Genomic DNA, 21,097 nt, shown 5'->3' with positions numbered 1-21,097 from the left:
CCTTTCTGCTTGAAAAACTTGTAAGTTATATTTTGGTAGTGAGAGAGGGCAGTTCTCTGTTTTCGTTAAACTGCTGTCAAACCTTTTGAAATAATCTTTGAGCTGGCCAGAAGGCAAGTAAACTGACATTAAAGACAGCACTTTTATTAATTCCTCTTTCAGCCCTAAAAGAAGCACTGAGAAACGCAATCGTGAGCAAGAGAATAAATACATAGAAGAACTTGCAGAGCTGATTTTTGCTAATTTTAATGATATTGACAACTTTAACTTTAAACCTGACAAATGTGCAATCTTGAAAGAAACTGTGAAGCAAATTCGTCAGATAAAAGAACAAGGTAAGAAGACTAATGAATTGATTTGGAATATTTTGTGTTGATTGTTATTTTATTTTTGGCTAACCTGATAGTCTCTTCAACTTTTCTTTCACAAAATTCTCATGTTTTTCATTAATCAGTAATGAAAAATGCTGTAAAGTCATGTGACTAGAGTGTGGTAGGTATCATACTCAGTATTTTTAAAATAAGCTTCACTGAAAATTGCTTAGAGAGAGAGAAAATCGATCAGTGTGATGTGTGTATCTAATGGAACTGAAATTACTTGCGCTTTCAGAAAAGTTAAACTAGCAGATGGCTTTGGGAAAAAAACCACATACTCTTACATGGATGATGAATCCATGCAAAAGAGAAATAATCCAGGAGAGTGGGGTATGTAAGTGTTCTGCATACCCGTTTTGCTTTCTTTTGTTGGTATGAATAGATATTGTGGACTAAATTATCTGCGTCCTTTAAATGATGACATCATATCCTCAACTACAATAGATTTGAAACTATTCTAATCTCTAGATAGGGTCCTGTTATAAATGTAAACCACAGAACGTGACAGTTTTCTTCCTGTTCTTTGTCTAGAAGATTAGTTTTGTATTTCTTTTCTTTTGATATATTTCCTATTCAAAGAGAAAACACAAATCTTTCAGAAACTTTAAATTTTTGGATGTGGGATTGTGGCACAGGTCTGTCTAGGCAGGCACACTGCAGGTGTTTGGGGCAGATTCAAATTCTTAAAGTAGGTGCATATAATTTTTCTTTCAACATAGAAGATTTATATGTCTTTGTAAGCTGTGTTTACAGTGATTCCTTTGATTTTCAAATACTTTAAACATCTTTCACTGTTTCACTATTCTGTGATATCTGTGGGAAAATAATTCTTCCTTTTCCATACTGTGTGTGTAAAATTATGAAAGTGGAGATTGCATGTTTCATAATTCAGATACGTATTTATTTCTAAAACAAGTGTATAAGTAAATCTACAGTTTTAGACATTGGTCTATTCAAAGCTAAATGGAAAGTGGAAAGAGTCAGATTGTGTCAGCTGCCTCCAAAGTGGCTTTAACTGATTAATCTTAGGGAGCATTTCTATTTCTCAGCTTGTTCTCTTCTTGTTAGGTTGCTATGATTTTTAAAGTGGATATTCTAGTGATGGTGCCATGGCCCATATTAGAAGTATACTTGTTAACCTGACACAGTGTCCATCATTGTTTTGCACCTTGCTGGCTTTTGAGATACTCTTTTTCCCTTATTGTCTTCATCCTTTTCTCAAAATGGTTTTTAGGTTTGTTTCTGTTGTTGTTTTTTCTTTGCTGTCACCAAGCAACACATACTCCTTATCTTCATCTGAGAAAAGGACAAAAAACTTGTGTTTTCCTGGGAAGCGGGTGCACAAAGTAAAATCTGCTAGTCCACTTTGGTAATTCTGTCAGCAGTTCTAGAAAATCTAGTCTGAAAATCTGGCTCTAACTCATGGTAACTTTGTCAAATCCAGGTTTTTATTGTTCAGGACCATTATCACAAAAATATTTTTCATATTGTTGTAAAATAATCACCCTCACCAGACCAAGTTATGTGTCATCATGGGCCAGAATTGTGCCAAAGATGAATGTGTAGTTAGTTTTTTAAAGTCATAAAGTCTTATTGCAAAAACAACTGAATATACACTTCTAAAGACAGACTAAACTGCTGTGAGCACTGTTTATTTCAACAAGTAGAAGTAGTTTGCAACCCTTGAGCAATAAAGACACTAAATTGCTCTTTTTGATGTTGATTTGTTGCACAAGGTTCTTCAGTTGAGGACAATTAGATGTTCTGGTAACTGGGTGTTCGCATAAAATTCACAGCTGGTACAGACTGACTTTAAGCCTCTGTAAGGGACACTGCAGAACACTGAGACCTTCAAGGTGGTCATTAACAGCATCTCAGGGTCTAGACATACGATCAGAATATTTGCAATTATTTCTTTGAACTGATTAAAGGTTTGATACCTATTTCTACATAGAAGATACTTCTGTTTGTTGTGATAGCAAATTTAAAAGGCTTTTCCTTTTAAGAAAAATTCAAATGACTGCATACTCTGAAATGCAATATTGTTTTGGAACAGGCATTTCCATTAACAAAAATATCTCCCATATAGTAAATGTCCAAATTGCACAAACAGTACAGTATACCTGTACTTCTGTTGAGTGCCACAAAAACCCTGACATAAACAATGCAAACAGGTTGAAGACCTAATGAAGCTATTACTATTGCTCTCTCATGTTTTATATGTAGTTTATCACCTCACATTGGGAATCCTGCACTTAAACATGCTCTTTATTTAAATGCATTAACTTTTAGGTCGTTCCAGATCTTTCTGATTGCTTTTCCAATGTCAAGACCTGTTAGAACACCTTGACAACAGTCAAAAACTTGCATTATCTATTGCTAAAACAACAGTCATTAAAATAACGCTATACTTGCATGAAGTGCCATGAGATTCAGGTTAAAAATAAGATTTTATTACAGTTGTTCTGTTTATTTTTAGTATTATGCAGAATACTTGTAGGAGAAAACTTAATGAACATCCTGAAACTCTTCAATGATTCTACACTGACATGGTCAAATTAAGATGGCTCAGTGGTCACACAGTGGGTTGGCTCGGCATTTCTTCGAAGGCTGATGAGATTAAATCAGTGAGAACTTAATTTACAGTTTTATTATTCAGAAGTTTTAGTAAAGAGATTTTTTCTTTGAAATAAATACTAAAATTTTGAATTGCATATGAAGGTCTACTTACTTACAAAAGCACAGTCAATTATAACGATCTTGTAAAGCCACTGAAAGCAACAAATGTTATAGCTGCTACTGAGATTTGTCAAGGAAACTTTTTTGTAGGTTCTAGGAATGAGAACAAGGAAGGCTGAAATGCAGACTGGCATTTGTTTCCCATGTCAAGCTAGCTGGGCTGGTAGCTGAAAAAAGTAGTAGATCTGTTGCTTTAATAATACTATATAATTTAGTATAATGTTATCCTGATCTATTTTATATGCAAATATATACTTGGAATATATATGAATAACAGTGTTTATCTGTTATCTTTATATCGTTTCTCACAGTATATACTTCAAAGATTCCTAAGTTGTGGTATGTTAGAGATTCAGTTTATTACAATTTGAAGGGAAGTTATAAATGTATGTGTAAAACTGAATTCATTAAAAGAATTAGACATTTGGAAGATGTAACCATTGCATGCAGTTTTAATCTGGGTTTTGAAATGGTTTTAGTACTTGGGAAAGTGATGACAAGTTACTTTACAAAAGCTTAATTTTCTACTGAGGATTTTTATCATATTATCTTACAATGATTGAGTAGAGATTTTGTGAATGTCCAGAAGAGATGAAAAATTGTGATTTTAGCATGAAGTTGTATTCATGTAAATCTTAAGTGGATGTTCCTACTGAGGATTCGGGACTTGTGTTTCAAGCATTTTGAAAACATTCATTCAGTTTTTTATTTATAACATAAAAGTAATTTGGAATGGTGGTGTTACCTGGTCATTGAAGTGTAAGCTCTCCTGCTGTTGGCAGTCCATGTTAAGTTTCTTGGAAAGAGTAATGGTCGTATATGTGGCAGATGTGTTCATAATGTACACAGATGTGTACAAGCAAGTCAGTTCTGAGTTGCATGTGCTTAATTTAAAAGGCTTGTGTTAGGCAAGTGTAAAGACCATTGGGAATAAATGTTCCTTTATATGCCAGACAGCCAAGGAGCTATAAAGCCATTTGATGGTACTTAAGAAATATGCTCAATAAAACAGTGTCTGATTGATTTTAGGATCCTATCTTATTTTAAGAAGCAACTTCAGCACTTAAGACATTAATTTCTGTTGTGTAAGTACTGCTGAAAATGTTTTCTCATATCTGAAGACAACAAAATTCTGGCAGCAGATAAAGAAATCTGAATTTTCTTCTTCCTTAGTTGAAAATCAATTGAACTGTTTCACATCAATCCCATTTGATTTTATTCCAACAGTAGTCCTTTTCCTTCACTCTTGTCACCAGTCTGACTCCCCTCATTATGGTAGTGGGTTTTTTCTCCTTATTTTTTTGATTGCTTTGTCTCTCTTTTGCTGGGTTTTAATTCAGGGTTTTGTGGGGGGGTTTTGTTTTTTTGGTTTTTTTTCTTCTTCTTTAGAGTATAAAGCAGGTTATAAAAATTAAACCCTTGCCCTTAGTTTGCAGCTCCTTTTATCTATCATGTTGGCCCCAGTCTCAGCAGATAAATAACTTGCCTTTTAAAGCAGAGAGTATTTGTCACATTTCACTGTTTGAACAACTCCTCCTTCAGACTTTGAAACTTCCTTTTCTTCATTATCTAGTTGTGCTTTTAGCCTCCTGTCTGAATATCAGCAATGCAGTAGGTACAGAGGATACTGAAGATCACCTTAAGCTTCTTCAGCAGTTTGTCCAGCTAAGTCTCTTCTGACCTCTTTGGTTGGAGTGCTGAGGAATGTGTCCTGACATAAGTACAAGACATGGATTTGTTTTTTTTTTCAAGTCTCCTGAGTTCCTTTTATTAAACTCCAGGTCTCCATCTCTTATTTCTCTCCTTCTATTCTCCAAGGCTTTCTGTTTTCTGTAGCCTTTTTTTAAGATGGCGTCCACCTGTCCTACTTAGGTTCACATGCAGTTGGATATAATCTACTGTGGTAAAGTATCCTCCAAGTAAAAAAATATTATTTTATATCACTTCCATTTTCCTGCAGAGTCCAGTTTTCATGTGTTACCAGTTCGTGAAGAGGTTTTGTGTTCTGTAAATCAGCTTTTCAGTGGTTCAGGAGGGGATATTGGGGTGGCAATTGTCAGTCTAGCTGTTAATGTACACTTCTGAGTTCACAGATCTTGTTTTTGGAATAGCCTTAAAAGACAGACCTTGGACAGAATAAATCACCATGTAGTGTTGGGAGAGGGAGAAGTGCTTGATGAAGAGAGACATGCATGGAAACCTGTATGAACTTTAAAAGAAGGCTTGTTGTTAATCATATTTATCTTCTTTTTCTGGTTTCACATTCGATAGCAAAACCAGTTTTTGCTTCCCTGTAGCAGTACTATGTAATCACAGGGGCACTCCAGCAGATAGTCTATTGTTGCCTCCAGCACCAGTATGCAAGTAAAATCACTTGCTAAAAGAAAACAGCATGGTCTTAACACTGTAATGAGGTGTTGCTTTGGCTGCTGCTACTTTGAATTTATCAGATCTGAATTTAGATTCATATTTCACAAGGTATTTAAGCAACTGCCTAACTTTAAGCAGATGAGTAATCCCTGTTAAGTCAGTGGAACTACTTAAAGGTTTAATGTTATGTGCATAAATATCTTGCAAAATCAGGATATTAAGGCAAGAGAGCATATGCAGACTTGTTTTTTGTTTGTTGGTTTTTGTTTTGTAAATATTTTACTGGGTCAATTTTGCTGTAATTATATTTTAATATTAATAATATTTGAGATGGAATATTCAAATTTTATGCCAAATTTTGATTTTTTTTCTTTCTGAAGGAATTATACATGGGTATCACTGTTTGTATATACTGTATTTTCAGTCTGATAGGATTTTAAGACTGAATTGTCACAGGAATTTGTGCTTGAAGTCAAGGAATTTATGCAGAGCATTTACAAAAAAAAAAAAAAATCTATTACTGAATTTGCTTTGCTGTCTCCCCTACCTACAGCTGAGAGTGATGTACTGAAAGTGTCTTTGATCTTCCTCTGAACATTGTAAAGTTTTCTGGCTAAATACCCAGTTTATGTTGACTTTACTACTTGCATGACTCCAGAGAACTACTGAGTCACTGAAGAATTTAAACTGATTTTAGGTAATAATGCAGACCAGCAGTTTCTTTTCTGGGTCTGATGTAAAGTAGTCATTGGCCAGCAGACCCATTCAAGTGGGAAATTTTCTGGGGGTGTCTTATTTTACTGGAGTTGTGTGTCATGCAGAATACTTGATTTAGACCTTATCTACACATTAGTTAAGGCATTTTAACTATACTAATATTTTCCTGTGGACACAGTGTTATAATGTAGTTATTATTACTTAGTAAATAAGTAGCTGAGGACACTTTGTGATATATAACTTGTCCACACTGGCATTGAACTATTAAGAGAGTGGGATTGTTCAGCATGGAGTAGAGAAGGCTCTGAAGAGACCTTATTGCAGCCTTTCAATACAGAAAGGGGACTTAAAGGAAAGAAGAGAGAGACTTCTTACTGAAGCCTGTAGTGCCAGAACAAGAGGCAGTGGTTTAAGCTGAAAGAGGACAGATTTAGATTGGATATAAGGAAGAAGTTTTTTATTGTGAAGGCAATGAAGTACAGGAGCAGGTTGCCCAGAGAAGCTGTGGATACACCACCCCTAGAAGTGTTTAAAGCTGGATGGGATGGGGCTTTGAGCAACCTGGTCTAGTGAAAGATGTCCTGGAGGGGTTTTCAGCCACTGGGAGCTGGCAGAAGGGGGGTTATACCCCTCGCATGCTGACACAAAGAAGCCCGGAGGTCAACGCTGAAACTCGTCTGGAAGGTGGCACTCAGTGCCCAACACACAATGAAAAAGGGGCAGAGCTCCTCACCCAAAAGGGGCTGTATCTTTCTATTGGTGTTTTGCAGGCATGCAGGCGAAGGCAAAGAAGTAAAGAGAGAGGGGACTCTCCGTACGTGTTCCACACAGGTTTATTCCGCTGACATGACAGAGATGAAGAGGCCAATTGGTGGGAGGGTCCAGGGATCTTATACTGGGTACAGAATAGGTGGGGAAAGGGATCTCAGCCAATGGGATAGAGACAAGCAGGTGGGATTGACAGGAAGGGAACCAATGGGAACAACACATAGGAGGGACTCAGGGAAGGATCCAATGGGGCATCAAGGAACAAGGAACTTTCTAGAACTAATAGATAAAGAAGGAAAATTAATATACATAACTTCATACGTAAAACAAGGCGACAAAATATTAACCAACCTGGGGAAAATATGCAAAAGACAAAACAAGGGAATCATGGGTTCACACCACGACTGCAAGTTACATACTAAACTCGGGTTGCTGACCACCACAGCTGTTTGTCTGAGGTCTCTTCAGGACAAAGAGTAGCTGCAGTGTCTTGCACTGCTACAATGTCCCTGCCTATGGCAGGAGGGGTGGACTAAGTGGTCTTTAAAGCTCTCTTCCAACCCAAGCTAGTCAGTGATTCTGCGATTCCCTTGCTTCAAGAAAACAGATAGTAATAATCATCAAGTGTGCAGGCTGCAAACTAACCTGTGAAAAATAAGTCAGCTGTTGAAAAGCCCTGGTTTCACCATCCCTGCCCTCCTCCTGATCATGAGTTTCCATGGCCTCCCTTACTGTGACAGTAGCATTTGTGCAGCTGTGTGATGAGCCTGAGCAGTGCTTTTGAGTTGGCCTGTTGGAGAGAGGATCTGTCTCTCCATGGGTCCTTGGTGGGGCTCCACTCCCGCTCAGGTCCAAGTGTGCTGGCAAAGACAGATCCTCTCCCACAAGACAGCTGTCTTGGCATTGTTGGGCGTTACAGGGTGTCACATGAGGGCTTAACAAGACGTTCCTCTTAACCATGGGATTCAACTTAATCAGTGATGGATACTTCCATGCCAGAGATAAGTTGCTTGAAGTTTTAGACAGAAAACCTAAGCTTTGACTTCAAGTTATGGGTCAAAGTTAAAGAGAAATTAAATGTTACTCTTAGCTGTTGAGGTACTTACTGGTCTTTTTCAGGTAGAAATAGTCATTACTGGCAGATGCTACAGGAAAACTTTCTTGTTTGTTTTGCATCCTACTTATATTTGCTTTTCTTTGATCTTTGTTTTCTTTCCTAACTTCTAAATTACCAAGAGAAAAAAAAAATTCAAACTAGCAGAGTGTGGCTGTTTATATTGTATAGCTGCAAAGATGATTGCAATGTCAGAGGTTGTGATCAGTAACATCAGTGCTGGGGAATGCTATAAAGGACTGAGCTGCTTCTCCTATATTTAACCTTCTTTGGGGGGTATGTGTCAAGTGTTCCTTCTTTGTTCTTTACAGGAATATCTTCATTAAAGTTTTTGTTTAGTTACTTTAATATGTAATGGTCTATGTACTTCTGGGATGGTAGTAAAAATGTCTTGCATAATAGACATGGAGACATCTCTTCCTGAAATTTTGGGTTTTAGAGGCTGCCTCTTTGGTAAGGGTATTGTTCTCAGACTGCATTTAAATTGTCACTGGGTGCTTTAAACTTCAAAACTTCACAGGTTTGTTCAGGGTTTCTTTTGCAGTTTATCATGTAATCTCTTATGAACTGTAAATATCATAAATTCATTTAGCATTTTATTTGAGGGGAAAATAAAATACAGAAATATAGACTGACATCCATCCCTTCACAGTATGAACTAAGCTTTTGAGTCTAGTGTTTCTCACTGGCTGTTCTGTTTTTAGAGGTGTCTGGTCAGAAACAAAGGCTGAGTTTAGGCGCTAAAAAAAAATGCTGAGCTTAGGTGTTAAAGAACAAATTGGGGCCTTCTGACTTGAGTCTTAATGATAGTGTTTGTAGTCCCTTGTTGCTGGATGGTTGCAGTGTAAAAGGTGCTGACTGTAGAACACCAGATCTTTCTGTGTGCTTTAGATTAGTAAATGCAACGTCTTAATCTCAGCAGCACATAAAGCAAGTAAATTAAGGAGACTTCATGTTACCTTGGCTCTCTGTCTGCAGCTTAATTTATGGAATAGCAAATGAATTCACTGTGAATAGTGATGATACTTCAGTCAGAAAAAGATAATCTATTTTAAGGAACCTGGCTTTTGTTACTCAGCTTTTATCTTTTATTTTTAAAGACTGCAGCTTGAAAAGCAATAATATAATATTTACTCACAATAGGGTGCAATGCCTTTCATACCACGTTTGAATCCTGAAAACCTGTGAATTCACAGCACACTGAAGAAGCATTGATCAAAGGCTGCTCTGTGTTCAAACTAGAACCACAATAATTGCATCTGTTCTAAGTCATGCATTTTGTTATTGCTGTAAAAGATTCTGTGTATGGACACTTAGTTAGAAATAGGGGTCCTTGAATGTGGAATCACCAAGGATATGAAAAACAATAAGTCAGCTTTCAGTTTCTTTTATGAAAACCCACAGTGGGCAACTGGGGGAAAATCACAGACTGAAGACTGAAGGATGACATGGCAAGTGATCAGTTGCTTGCTCTGTCATGAGCACTGTTGAGCTAATAGTGAATGCCCTCAGACAAACAACTAGAGAGTCAATACATACATGCCTTCTGTTTCCTTTCATCATTACAGGGTGTTGGCACATCTCTGTGTATTTCACAAGACAAGGGGTACTCTTAATACATTTGCTACACACTTAAACACACTCATACTCTCTTTCCCTTCTTTAACTAGCAAAAGATCAGAGCAAACGTCAAAAAGAGGAGACAGAGAAGTCCATAAATTTAAGTTCTGCTAAAGTGGATAACTCCATAAACCATAAATCCTTAAAGTAGGTACTCCATAACTGGAGATGCTTCAGATATCCCCATGTTACCTGAATAAGTATCCTCATGCCCCTTCGGATGAAGCAGCCATGTTGTATCTCCCTTCACTGAGGCCCAAGTCACCTCAGAGCAGAAATGTGTGTCCCTGCACCTTGCTTTGCTTGCTGGCACAAAGCAAAATGGAGCTCCATGGTGTACCTGCCACAGAGGACTACAGCACACAAAGGCAGGATACAGCCTAACAGCTGGAATTTGTGACCAACTCATATGGAAGGTGCAGATTGTTAATGGAAAGTTGACTGAAATCTGGAGCAGCTTAATGAAGAAATTGGTAGGTTCTGTCAGCCCTCCCAAAGAAGTCTGAATGTTCTTCAGAATATTCAGCAGAAGTTCTTGTCATTATGCAGGAGTTGGTGAAACATTTGGGGATGTGTAACAGAGAGCTGGCTAGACAGAGCGGTTCCTTGTCATCTTGAGATGTGTGATCATGAAGAGCACTAGCCTTATACTGGTACTTTTTCTCCTGAGGCACAATTTCCTAGAAAGACTTGGAGCAACCTGCAATTCCCATGATTCTTCTGATGGAGATGTCATCCAGAGACAAATTAGGTGTGCGCCTATATTCAACACTGAAGAGGAAGTGTGTTTAAATGTAACATTTAATCTACTTAGAAATGAAAAAAAAAAAAGAAGAAGAGGAAGAGATATCAAGGTTGTAATGTCTAAATATAGGCTGGAAAATTTAGAGGGACCCTCATTTAGGTTTTTCTTAGTTTGTTTGTCTTGATGTTCGGTGGAAAAATATCAAGGTATTTTGTGCCAATAACATAAAATTCTTCCTGTCTTGCTTCTTTTGTATATGACCTTTCACCATCTTGAGCTGAAGGAAATATTTGAATGGTTGGGGGAGGGGGGGGTTTCTATCTTTAGTTGTTTCTTTATGTCCTCATTGACTTTTCTGAATGCAATGCTCCCTGTTACTAATTGTCAAAAGTGGAGTTTTATGTGGAATGGTTTTTCTTTGTATTTTCAAATTTTCCCGCATTTTTTGTAGGGTTTTCTTTTTAAGCCTGTACTGTTTTCTCTTCTTTTCAGTAATTGTCCTGGGTTTTATTTTTCTCATCTTCCCACTCATGCTGTCTCTTGCCTTTGGTGTGGCTTTAGCCATAATTTTAGGACCAACAACACCATACCTGTGACAGTTTTATTCCATTCACTATCATCCCTCTGATATGGTTTTTACTCTTTGTTGCTGCAGTAAGAAATCATCACATAGTTTAGGGAATGTGACAAAAGTTGCTAATGAACCGTTGAGTGTTACACTGATGAAAATCAAGGATTACTGTGATTACTGTTGAGCTTGAAAGTTGAGCCACCATCTGTCTATCTGCAAGAGGTGCTGATTTTATGTGAACATTGTGGTATGGATTGTCAGGCCATTGTAGTTAATGTTCAAAATATAATTATGTGTTTGTGGTTGGCAGATAAATATATAAAAATATAAATATGCCCAGTAAGCTTTTTTCCCTTTACTTTTTAATCAATGATACAGGCAGAGAAGCCAGTCTGTAAAACCTTTTCTAAATATAACTGAGGGAGGATATTGGCTTTCTCAGGGTCATTGTGAATTATGGTGCAAGAATATTCTTCCTTTCCCTGAGCTATGTGATGGTCATGGGCATTGCCATTCTTTCTTTCTTTGAAGCTCAGACAAGGAGCATATATCCTCTATCTCAAGGGCTTGTGTGCTTTCCAGAGGAAGGGGTATGGTTTCTTCTGTTGTTTTTTGTGGGGATTTTTGTTGGGTTAGTTGGTTGGTTTATTTAATAAGGACTTTGGCCCAGGTCTGCAAATAGCTTAGAATTTTGAAACCTTGCTCGAAGCCCAGTATCCTTAAGTGTTTAGGCTGATGAGAGCGTGCAATACTGTGGAAATAACAGCTGTTATGTAGAAGGTCTCACCTGTTGATGCTCTAATGGGTAAAATGTAAAATGAGGAGCAGGCACCCATGTTCCTTTTTGCAAGCAAATAAGTAAATTGCAGACTGGAGGGAAACGTTCTGCATTATCGCTTCTGATGTAATGCACAGGCTTGGCTGCAGACCTGCGTTACCGGCCTTCGTGCCAAGGAGGGACACGGCTGGAGGCAGACCATAATCTTCAACGTTTCCTGGTCAAAGCCACATTTGTTCATCATATTCAGGGTGACGATTGCCCAACGGGGGCCACTCACTCCCACCCTGTGCCGTGTCAGGAGTTTGGGGCTGGGAAGAGCAGCAAGACTACAGAGCTGGCTGGGCAGCACCCACTGGCACAACATGGAGCATCCTTTCCACTGAGCTCTTAGCTGCCCGTGGTTAGGGGAACTGTTAAAACAGCTCAAAGCTTCTTCTCAGAAGAGAACTGATAAAACTCACTGAGAAAATAGAGAAAATAATACCATTAGTGTTTAATAATTTTTCTGTTTATGGATTATACTGATATGTTTCAGACTGGGTGCTGATCCTCGCTTCATGAATCTGAATTAGAGAAGCAGAGATGGTAGCGCCTAATTAATTAAGTTTTAAGTATGGTTCAGTCTATTGAAGGGAGCCCATTTGTACCTATCAGTGCTATTAGCAGACATTTTAAAATGTCTGCTAATTAGTATGTGACAGAACAAATTAATGCAATTGAGGTTAAAAGTGACTTTGTCTGGATGTAAATCTTAGCAACGAGATAAGCCAAGATTTTCTAGGGTATTGAAAAAAGATCTCTTAATTTTAGAGAATATTTTACACAATGCATGTTAATAATCATTACCTTTCTTCTCACAGCCATGCTGTATTCATAATGTACTTGAAGTAACATAGCCACTGTTGAAATATATGAAATTAATCTTAAACACAATTTCATAAAGGACTTGGATTAAAAAATCCCTTTAAATAACTAACGTGCAGAAATAAACAGTTTCTTTTAAGATGGTTTTGTTTTTCCATCTGCTTTCTTTGCAGTAATAGGAAAGTTTCTCTTTCTAAATTGCCTTGAAAATTTGGCTGAGGTCTGTGATGGTGGGTTAGACAATTAAGAAGAGGGGCCCAAGCTTCTATTTCTGAACACTGGGCTGTTATAGAAGAAAACTTTACTTGTCCTTAATGATTTAGAGCTTTTTTGCAAAAGATTTATCTACCATAATCTGGACTTTTAGAAGCAGTAGGAGCCCTGTAATCCATGTTGACATGGACACGTTTAATTAAACCTGTTTCTGTTCTTCCTTAGCTGTCTTCAATTATTTGTGCTCCATTTTTGCCTACGCTTTATTATGGAAACTGCTTTTCACGGGCTTATAGGGAGCCCGTGATCCATCATATTTCTTTTTTGTGGACCACATTTAGGTCTCTTGAAAACTTATGCAGTTGTCAATGGCAGTTTATAAAAGCAAAAAGATCTTTGCCTGTTGTTGTGGATGATCTGGTGTGTCAGAAAGATTTATTATCAGCATCCTAAAATAAGACAGATATTTTGTAATCATGGCGATGTGGCATTCGAAGAAAGGGAGTCAGTCATCTGTTTCCTTTTAACAGCTGATTGAGTACAGAAAAGTAAGGCTTCAAGAAACAGAGTCTGGCTAGATTAATATTCCTTTCTAGTATGTTATTTTGGCCTAAGTTTTGGAAACCTATAAGCTTAATTAGCTTGGCAACTGCATTACAGATTCTAGTCTAAAGAGTGCTAACCCTTATATCTTTATTTTCAAAATCTTGCCTGTGTTTTTACATGTCAAAGAACCAATTGGAGGGCTGTTAACATTTATAAAAGCAATATATTATTTCTGAGACCATGGTGGAGCCCTGTTTTGAATGAAATTATCAGATTCTGCCATGTTTCTTGTCTTTGAAAACATTAGCTCAGCCAAAATATTAAAGAACATTGGGCTCCCACCATTTAGATATTCACATTAATACTGTTTTGAGAGATGAATTATCAAAATAAGATGAGGTTACTCATTAGGTAAATATCTAACACTTATAAAATTGCAAATGCCAAAAAATACAGTAAAATTTTCTGTCCTAATTCAGTACATACCAAAAAAAATAATTACTTTGTTAAACTGAGTGATGCCAAATATTTGTATCTAATATTTCAGTGCAGAGGTCAGTTAGCTTGGCTCTTTCTTTTGAAATGCAGCCATATTAATGTAACAGATTTTAAGTCAATGGTGATGGATATGTGGTGTTTGTTATCATGCACAGTTGAGTAGTTTACGTGAGTGTTTTGAAATCATCTAAATAGCAACAGATGCAAAATCGTTTCCTGGATGTGTTTGTGTATACAGCCACAGATACATATATTTGAATCTGCTTATCTGATTCTAACACAGAATAATAAGTGACTGATTAAATTGAGGGTATTTTGGGGTAAGGCACTGATAGCCAATGTACTTAATCTAACACATGTACTCCTTTATTGTTTGAGTACTGTATTTTAGGCCTGTATTAAATACTGTAAATTACACTATAATCAATCAGATATTTGTTATTATACTGGTTATTAGACATTCTTAGGAAATGTAAATGCAAAACCAGAGCTCCAAACCCCTGTATTTAAAAACGCATTTTAAAACCAGTGAAAATTATAAATTCTCAGCATCATCCTGGATTTAGGCCTTTTGATAAGGAAATTCCCTGGACAGGGCACCTTTGATGATTTATTTACTTATTTAGATATTTCTCTAATTGGTCAGTATAGACTGGAAAGATAATGTTGGTGGTCTTTTTGGGGAAAAGAGAATAACTTTAAAACATAGGAATCTATAAATGTACATTTAATTTTTCTGTTTGCGAGTTAAGCGCAACCTTTCATTTCATATAAAAGCATGTGTTGAACATACTCAAATATTTCAGTAATCTAAGACCTGTCTAAAAATTTCACCAGAGTGAAACTATACCTAGTTATATTCTTTTCCACCTTTTTGAAAATATAGTGGAAAGGGTTAATGTTGCAGCATGTCCAGGGATTCCATAGGTGATGGTCATGAAGGAAGCTTAATTCCATGTTCCAGAGATGAAAAACAACTTTCCACTCACAATGTGGTAGTTTCACACATCACCGCAAGTTGTAAATGAGGCATGGGGTGAGAAGTAGTTTCTGGATTCAGGGTTCCTTTTAGTCTTAGTTTAGATTTCACTTAAAGGGTAGTATAGCAGTTGTCCTTCTGTGTCTTTACTGATAAATAAAAGTACTAGAAATAATATCACCAAAGAAATTATTTTGATTGCTGTGTTGTGTCATATTTTTATGGTGTGCTGGGGTTGGATCAAGCCATTGAAGATCTGGGGTCCTGGATTTGAGTCTTCACTTGAGTCTTCACTTGAGCAGCAGCAGCAAGAAGGTTGTAATTCTGGGTTTTACTTCAGTCCCCAGTTCTTAACTTACCAGAGACTAGTGACCTTCTGAGGTGATATCAAGTAAGAATAATCTCTTGCCCACTGCATTAAGTAAAAAAATCCGCGGATGGTAGGTACAAAGTTTTGTAAATAATGCTGTTTCTGTAAATAACATCACTTTTATAGCAGCTGTCACTGTTATATCCAAGAGTTAGCAATCTTCAGAGAAGTTATTTAAGTGTGTTTATGGATGGGATTCTGGCTCAGTGCTCTGAGTGGTGCCACATGCCAGGAATGCAGCACTGCGATACCCCAGCTTATGGGGCTTGGAGACAACTGGATCCTGGGGCCAGAGCAGGAAGGAGTGGGCACTGCAACTGCTGCCCCTGTCTTCTTCCTCACTTTCAGGAAGCAGACCATTGAGTATTGTAGTAATGAGAAGGAAAAGAAGTCATAGGTGTTGATGACAGCAAAGACGGCAAAATGAGAGGGAGAAAGAAACCAAGGAAAAGGTAGTAAAATGCTTATTGAAATATCTAGCAAAAAATGCATACAGAGATAATAGGCACCTTTCTCTCCAGCAGTTAAATATTATTCTTGGTAAGTTGAATTTCATTATTTTTGTCCTTGTTCCAGTTTAACTGAGCTGGGGGCAATTATTTCTCAGGCAGTACTTCTTACACAAGGTGTATTGAGTGACAAAAATGCTGACTTGTACAAGAAAAGAAGGATGGCAAAATGTCAAAATTATTAAGAGACAAAACTAGTATTAATTTTAGGTATTATTACTTCCATTTGTTGCTATTCCTAAATCCATCCTGGGTTTTCAGTGCTCGTTTTCCTTTCACTGTCCATGAAAATTTTATGTGCTGGCTACTGTTACTGACTTTTCTAAGAGCAGGACTTCACTCAAAGCTTGAAAAGCTCCACGAATGTTTACCTCTATTTGAAGGTTTTGTGAGAATGTGAAGCTTTCCATAGAGTTAGTGCCTTAGTGATGCTTTTTTACCATGGGAAGGTGGGGCAGATATGTATAGGATAGGAAAGCAGCTGCACCAGTTAGAGCAGCTTGCACTGGAAAAAAGACATCGCAGTGTTGTAAGTGCTGTGACTCCTGAGCGAGTAATTTCGCTTACAGATTTCCAAGGGCTTTTAGCTTAAGCCCTAGGGTCATTTTCATGTAAGTGTGCTTCCACCAGCAGTAGTAAATATGAAGCTAAACCATGTGGGTGTGATGAGCGGAGCAGAACATGGGGAGATGAGTTGGGCAGGCGAGCATGCAGTGGGAGTGCAGCCCTTTTCGAGCAAAGGGGAGCAGGGCTGACAGGAGGGCTGTGTCAGGGAGGTGGGCAAAGCTGTGCTCGCAGTGAATAAACGTGCTGAGAAAAAGTGCAGCTGTGCTTTTTTAATATGCACTGCAGGAGATTTCAGCAGCCTGATGATATATCATGCATTAATGTTGAAAAGATAAACACATTTGGAGAGCACAGGAAGGCCTTGTGTTTTTATGCTAGCAGAATGCTTCCTAATGAATAAGAACGTGCTGCTGGCTTCACAGAGCCATATGGCAGCTTTTCTAATTTTAGTTCGGTGCAGATGCATAATTCTCCCTTGTTTTACCTCCTAAAACCTTCCTGAGATGTTGCATAGTTTTTCCTGTAAGACTTGATCTATAGTTTCTGGGGGAAAATATGGATTCAAGAATCTAAGAGCTGCTTTGCTCTGGACAGATGTGTGCTGTGTGATGAAAGAGCAACCTCACTATATAATCACTTCCCTAAAATAGTAGCTAACTTTATTCACAAGGATGGGATAAGCTGGTCTTAAAATTGATTGCTGAAATAGTTGCTGTTTCTTAGGCACTGGTGTTTTGAAAAATTGCTTGCTTTCAGGGAATAAAAACAACTTGTATTGAGGCAATGGGAACTGGGTGAGAACGTGCAGGGGGATATCAAGTTTCATGTGAGCCATGGATCGTAGTGCTTTGAATTACACAGCTACAAGGCAGAGCTGCTTTCCCTGTGGTTAACCAAGCATCAAAATAACTTGCACGTTCTTCACTGCTTTACTTCATCAGGTGTAGTGATCCAAAACTACTCACATTACCGAATGCAATTTTTTGGTTTTTTCTCTTCTGTGTTTTATTCAAGTTGATAAATTTGAAGGCAGTTTCTGTATGGCCCTATTCATGTTAAAAACCTCCTGTCCCATTACCACAGTCAATGTAATTACTTAGCAGTAGTTACGCACAGATGTTATTCCATCCAATATTTGAAATGTTATTTAATCTAATACTCAAAACTGTAAGGTTAGCTAAAATATAGCCTTTGCTAAGTATACTTTCTGCTCTATGTTAGCATTAGTTTTTAATAGTGTATCTACCCTTATCTTTGGACAGTTAGATACTTCTGCTGTTTTCTTGGTTGTTTAGATGTTATTTTTGCACAGCAATTCAGAAGGATCATGCAGGGCAAACAGAAATATGAATGAGGCAAGACAAAAGTAGTTGGCTAATACATACAAAAAATGGAGAAGATAAGTTGTTTTCAAGGCAGTTCCAGTGTAAAATTAAATTGCATGTTTAAACTTTGTATAGCATTTACATTCACTTTCAAGTGATGTTGCTGCTACTGTTACAAGGATCTTGATTTGTATGGGGTTTTTTAAGGTGCAGAGTTGAGCTTTCTAGTGTCATTTATTACAAATATCTTTGTTTATATTTTTTAATCTATTGTACAAATAAGGGTATGTGATTTGAGGTAAGTGTGGCATTTCAATAGCAATTCCAGAAAATTACAAAGAGCGGGGAGTATATATCTGGGAAACTGTTTTAAACAGTATTGAATAATTAACTTGAATTTACCTGTTACAGGGGATTATTTTGCTTGACTTTTTCTTTGGTGGTTTTTAGAGCATGGGTTCTTCCCTGTCCAGGGAATCCAGATCCTTCACCAGCATCTATTTTTTGCTCTTTTTGTTCTGTGAAGACCCTTAAATGTTGCTCCATTGAAAAATGAGCTAAATCTGCGTTGATGCCAATTTTCTCTTTTGAATTATGCTGCTTCTTTTTAAAATTCCTGCAGAGGCTAATTTTTACCCTTTTAATTCAAAAATGCATTTTGGTTTTGCAGAGAGCACGAAGGGGAAAATATTTCTGTAGCAGATTTCCTTAAGGAAGTTGGAGCAGAACACAGACAAAGAGAGCTTTTTTAGTGGTTCAGCTGGTCCTGCCTGCCCACCTGTAGGAAAGTAATGTTTGAAACACAACCAAGAGAAGGTGATGCCCATCACCTTCAGGTGAAACAGGGGAGCAGAGAGGAAACCAGCTGCTTTCAGGAACTGGATGTGAGGTTTGAGAGATCCTTAGTCTGACCTGGTATTGCAGTTTCTGTGTTGATTACTATTATAGTAATTAAAAATGTCTTCTTTTTCCTTTGTACACTTCAGAGTCTGCTGTCAGAAATGCAGGGAGGACTGACATAGCTTGAATTGGGAGACTGGAAAACCAAGAAGGCTTGCTAAGTTAAAATGTAGCAGGAGACTTCCAGCTATTGCTTTTGGCTTCTCTTTCTCTGACTTACGAATTTCTGTTAAACTAATGTCATTTCACAACGGTTTGCTTTCAGAATCTGGAATAAGCTTTGAATAAAGCTTGAGGCTTCCCACTCATAAGTTTGTCAGAAAATATTTTTGAGGGTTTTTTTTTCCTTCTTTATTCTGTATGTTACATGTAGAAAAGTAAATACAGTTTATGATCACTAGGAAGATGTCCAATTGAAAATATTAATATGTATTTTAGTATAATACTGCTTATGCAATTGTAAACATACCCCCAGTTTAAAGTCTAAATTACACACATCACTAAAATACTACATAATTGGATATATATATTCTTTGTAGTATCTCTCTCAGGGGTACTTGTATTTTATTTAAATTTTTTTCTCTCTCTAGGCTAAACTCTTAATTGAGCGGAGCTAATAATTATTTCATGTGCATGAAGTTTATACCACTGTAATTCAGATAAAATATGCTGGATCTCGGGTAGCCATATTCATAAGGATGGGACCAGTTTCTAATTTAATACTCCTTCTCCAGTGCAGAATTCCCTGTATGGAGATGAAGGCATGGGAAGTCCCTTTCCATCCTGCTCACTTCCTCTGGCAGCAAAGGGCTGTATTTCTCTTTCCACGCTCTTTCTCTGCTGCCCTTTGGCCACTATGCCTGTAGGACACCTGGTAACACTTGCTGACATTTAACAGGGGCGTCGCTGTTCTAGGAGGGGGCATTACTGGGACGTGCGAGGTCAGGGAACCAGCTCCCACTCCCCATGTGGCTGCAGTGGAAAAATCTAGTGGCTGTGGTTAGTCACAGGGTAATACCAACGATTCTCATGGAGCTGGAAAAACAGGGTTCTGAGAGGCTTTGCAAGGTTGGGCCTTTACAGCTATTTTCCTAAGCCCTGACATTCAAAAATGATTGATCTAGTGTAGAAATTATAAACTCTCTGTGCTTTAAATTTCTTTGTAGGGCCCCCAGTGAACTTGAAAAAGATTGGAGTAAAAGTAAAAAAGGGAAAGTAAACTTTACAGTTTTGCATCACTACTTAACACCAGAAGCTGAAACTGTTAAGAAAAATCAAGAACACTGACTTGTGATAATGCGTAAGTGTTGTCAGAATTAGAAATCCGTGTATCAATGATTGGTTTTTTTCCAGCCTTCCTGCAACAAATTTTTGTTGTCAATTGGCCCAACGTGCAGTATCGCTGAGGGAAAGATTTGCATTTCAAGACATTCCCCATGACTGACTGTCAAGACGGCACTGCTGACAGGATTTGCACTTACTGTTCTTTGTATGTGCTGATAGAGTCTACACAAGGGGCTTTCTAGTTCAGTCAAAAATGGATAATTTATTGCATAGCTGAACATTATTAGTAGCTGCAGTTTATAACAATGACGTAAATTACAGCTGGTCCTACTCAGAACCTGAGGCCTTGGTTTCCTATACAATGCCAATTGAATTGAAGTGTGGCATGTGGCCTGGATGCGTAACCTCTTCTTAGCTCTCCAGCTACTTGAATTCTTACACAATTAAGTTACAGATCCAATTATGAAGTCCATAATTTTGGAGCACTTGTTATTTATAATGCTTTTCAGAGTGCCTCGCCAAATGTCGTGAGTAGTGTAGTGTACATTGTCACCATCTTTGGGAAAAGCAGGTAGGTAACGTTTGAGTATAAATAGCGTTTTCATATTTTCTCCATTCATTGCGCTTTTTCCATGAGAAAGCACTGAGTTTATTGATCCCACAGATGTTGGGCCCTCTGAGGAAACGCGTGTCAAAGGGAAAAGAAAATGAAGAAGTCAAATGATTGTGAGGGACAGCTGGTGATGAAACAGAAGCAGTCAGGGATCAAACAGTCAAAATGGAGAAATAGGGGAGCAGAGAGGAAACCAGCTGCTTTCAGGAACTGGATGTGAGGTTTGAGAGATCCTTAGTCTGACCTGGTACTGCAGTTTCTGTGTTGATTACTATTATAGTAATTAAAAATGTCTTCTTTTTCCTTTGTATAAAACCTCATCAGTGTGCATAAAAGAAAACAGTTGTTTTTATAGATGTCATGGGTGGTTTGTATAAACTCCATGGTTATAAGAGTGAAAAAAATCATCAGCAAATACTTCGTATTATGTGAAAAATAACCAGGAAAAGTAGTCTGTAAACTGGTGACATGAGGAAACACTAATTAATGTGCTTGCACACCACTGTTGGATCATATCTGCAGCCCCTCCATTTCTGGCTCATAGAGAATAATCCCATGTTCTCCCATAATCAAGACAGTATCAATGGCTGAAGCAGTCGTGGAATGAGAGCAGGAAGCTGGTATCCCTGT

The 21,097-nt window shown here is 37.7% G+C and overlaps 1 protein-coding gene across 4 annotated transcripts in view; it reads left to right on the top strand.

The window, feature by feature from the left end:
- Positions 1 to 21,097, top strand: part of NCOA2 (nuclear receptor coactivator 2) — a 190,139-nt gene that overhangs the window by 114,268 nt on the left and 54,774 nt on the right. For all 4 annotated transcript variants that reach the window (XM_082292711.1, XM_082292713.1, XM_082292710.1 and 1 more), the window contains one exon: positions 163 to 335. In XM_082292711.1, the coding sequence (XP_082148837.1) occupies positions 163 to 335 (173 nt within the window). The remainder of the gene's footprint in view (positions 1 to 162; positions 336 to 21,097) is intronic.

Source organism: Coloeus monedula, assembly GCF_965178545.1.
Source record: "Coloeus monedula genome assembly, chromosome: 1".
Taxonomy (NCBI): Eukaryota; Metazoa; Chordata; class Aves; order Passeriformes; family Corvidae; genus Coloeus; species Coloeus monedula.
The sequence above is the reverse complement of the archived record's forward strand: the minus strand, read 5'-3'. Positions and strand labels throughout refer to the sequence as shown.